We start from the raw sequence: 2,242 nt of genomic DNA, 5'->3' as shown, positions 1-2,242 counted from the left end.
ATGACATTATTCTGTGACAACATGAGTGTTATTAATTTCTCCAAAAATCCTATTCAATACAGTAGGACTAAACACATTGACATCAGGCATCATTTTATTAGAGAACTTATTGAAGACAATGTCATAACACTTGAGCATGTTAGCACGGAAAATTAGCTTGCAGACATTTTTACCAAAGCCTTGGATGCAGTTCAATTTGAAAAATTAAGAGGAAAACTTGGTATTTGTGTTAATGATCATTTATAGCAATTACAACTATTTAAGTGTGTCAGACAAGATTTTAACTCTCATCATTACACTAGACACACTTACCTAAACCCTTTACCTCATTGTGTATCCTTTTGGACAAAAATATGCTACCCATTCCATTCAAACGCTTCATTCCTCTCTAGATATATGTGCTCACCCTCTCTCAAGTGTCCTTCCCAATTCCATATATATCAAGTGTTACCTAAAATGTCAAAACAATCTTCACCCAAGCATATTCATGTCCCAACTGAAACCAGTGGATCATCTTCCCCAACTGTTAGGGAAAATGAACCATTCCAAATGATCAACATGGATGATCTGGTCTTGGATGTTTCTCCCTTATCCACGATTCATCCACCCTCTCAGAAGAAAGCTACACCATATGTGTCAAAGAATGTCGAGACTTCTAGTAAGTCTTCTGTTTCTAAACCTATAATCCCTAATGAAGATAAAACTGTTGTTGAAGAAGGGTCCAGGTCTAAAGGGTCTGAGATGAAAAACCCTACTATGCATGTTGGCGGCACTGAGAATCAAATGGAAGCGGAAAGGAGTTCCATTGATAAGAAACTTAGGAAGTTTGTTACTTCCATGTTGAAGGAGGTGAACTTGGATGTTTTTCGAGATGTTCAAACATATTTGGAAAAAGAAACTAGCCCTGACAATGATTCTAGTGAAAAAGTTGAGGAAAATGTCCCTGAACATGCTGCTCTTGAAAGAAGAAGTAAGAAGAAGGTTGATGAGTGTGTCCCTGAGCATGATGCTTATGAGAGAAGAAGTAAAAAGAAAATTTATCATGTTGTCAATGTTGATGAACTAACTTCTGATGAGGAACCTCTTACCAATATTATGACTCCTGGTATAGCCAAGAGACTTCATAAATGAAAAGGAAATGCAGCGGTATTTGAAGATTCTCCCTCCAAGGAGGTAAAAAGAAAATTTGATGGTTTGAAAGGCACTCCCTCTAGAAGCTCCATAGGAAAAATATCATTTTGGCCATACTAGATCTTGGAGTAAAGTTGTTACTCCTACTAGGAAGAGGAAAGTTGTCTCTTCTAATGATTCTGAGTTTGAGGTCGAAAAGGATGTCCAGAACATCACACTTGTAAGAAGATTTGCTACCAAGAAGCCTCATGTTATTGCGCCCGAGGCTCCAATGGACAATGTGTCTTTACATTATATGAAGAATGCTGAAAGGTGGAAGTATGTTATTCAAAGGAGGGTAGCTTTGGAGATGGAATTGGGTAAGGATGCCCTAAAATTTAAAGAGGTTGTAGATCTTATAGAAGCTGTTAGGTCGATAAAGACTGTCACAAAATTTGGCCCTTGCTATAAAAGTCTAGTCAAGGAGTTTGTGGTGACTATTCCTGATGGGTGTGATGATGTGAAAAGTGAAGACTAAAGGACGGTGTATGTTAGAGGAAATGTCATGACATTTTCTCCAATTGTGATCAACAAATTTCTGGGAAGAACAGAAGAACCTTTGAGCTAGAGGTTACTATTGGTTCTATATGTTGGCAGTAATTTTGGTAAAACCTAGAGTGTTCACAAGTTGTCACAAGTGTTGTCTTGACATAAGATAACATGTACCTGCAAGGTGTTTAAAATGTGAATATGCAGGATTTTACTGAGATGTCAGACCCGATGTCATGAAATTTGTGTACAGAACATTCAGTCTGAATATTATGTATTGTGTGATTGCGTTTTTTATGCTAATCTATGTATGATTGAAGAGATGATTGAACGCGCCCTCAATCAGTAATTACAACCAGATTGACTTATTTTCCAACGAGATATAATCAGCTGTCATGAGAAGATATGAATGGAAAATAGTTTTAGGGTTTTATGATGTCCAAGCCCAGCCAAACACTTCTATATAAAGGACATGGAAAACCTGGTTTTATACACAAGAAATAACAAACGAAATATTGAGAGAGAATAAGAGTTTTAGTCTTGTGTGATCGTGTGTATTGTAAGCCATTAATTCATCCATAGA

General features: G+C 36.9%; 1 protein-coding gene across 1 annotated transcript; it reads left to right on the top strand.

The window, feature by feature from the left end:
- Positions 1-558: 558 nt before the first annotated feature.
- Positions 559-1,648, top strand: LOC127079004 (uncharacterized). Its single transcript, XM_051019421.1, has 2 exons — positions 559-1,105; positions 1,266-1,648. Exons 1-2 carry the CDS (start codon positions 559-561, stop codon positions 1,646-1,648), a joined length of 930 nt encoding a protein of 309 aa, XP_050875378.1.
- The last annotated feature ends 594 nt before the right edge of the window (positions 1,649-2,242 follow it).

Source organism: Lathyrus oleraceus, chromosome 5 (assembly GCF_024323335.1).
Source record: "Lathyrus oleraceus cultivar Zhongwan6 chromosome 5, CAAS_Psat_ZW6_1.0, whole genome shotgun sequence".
Lineage (NCBI taxonomy): Eukaryota > Viridiplantae > Streptophyta > Magnoliopsida > Fabales > Fabaceae > Lathyrus > Lathyrus oleraceus.
Note: the sequence above shows the minus strand (reverse complement) of the source record. Positions and strands in the feature narration are given on the sequence as shown.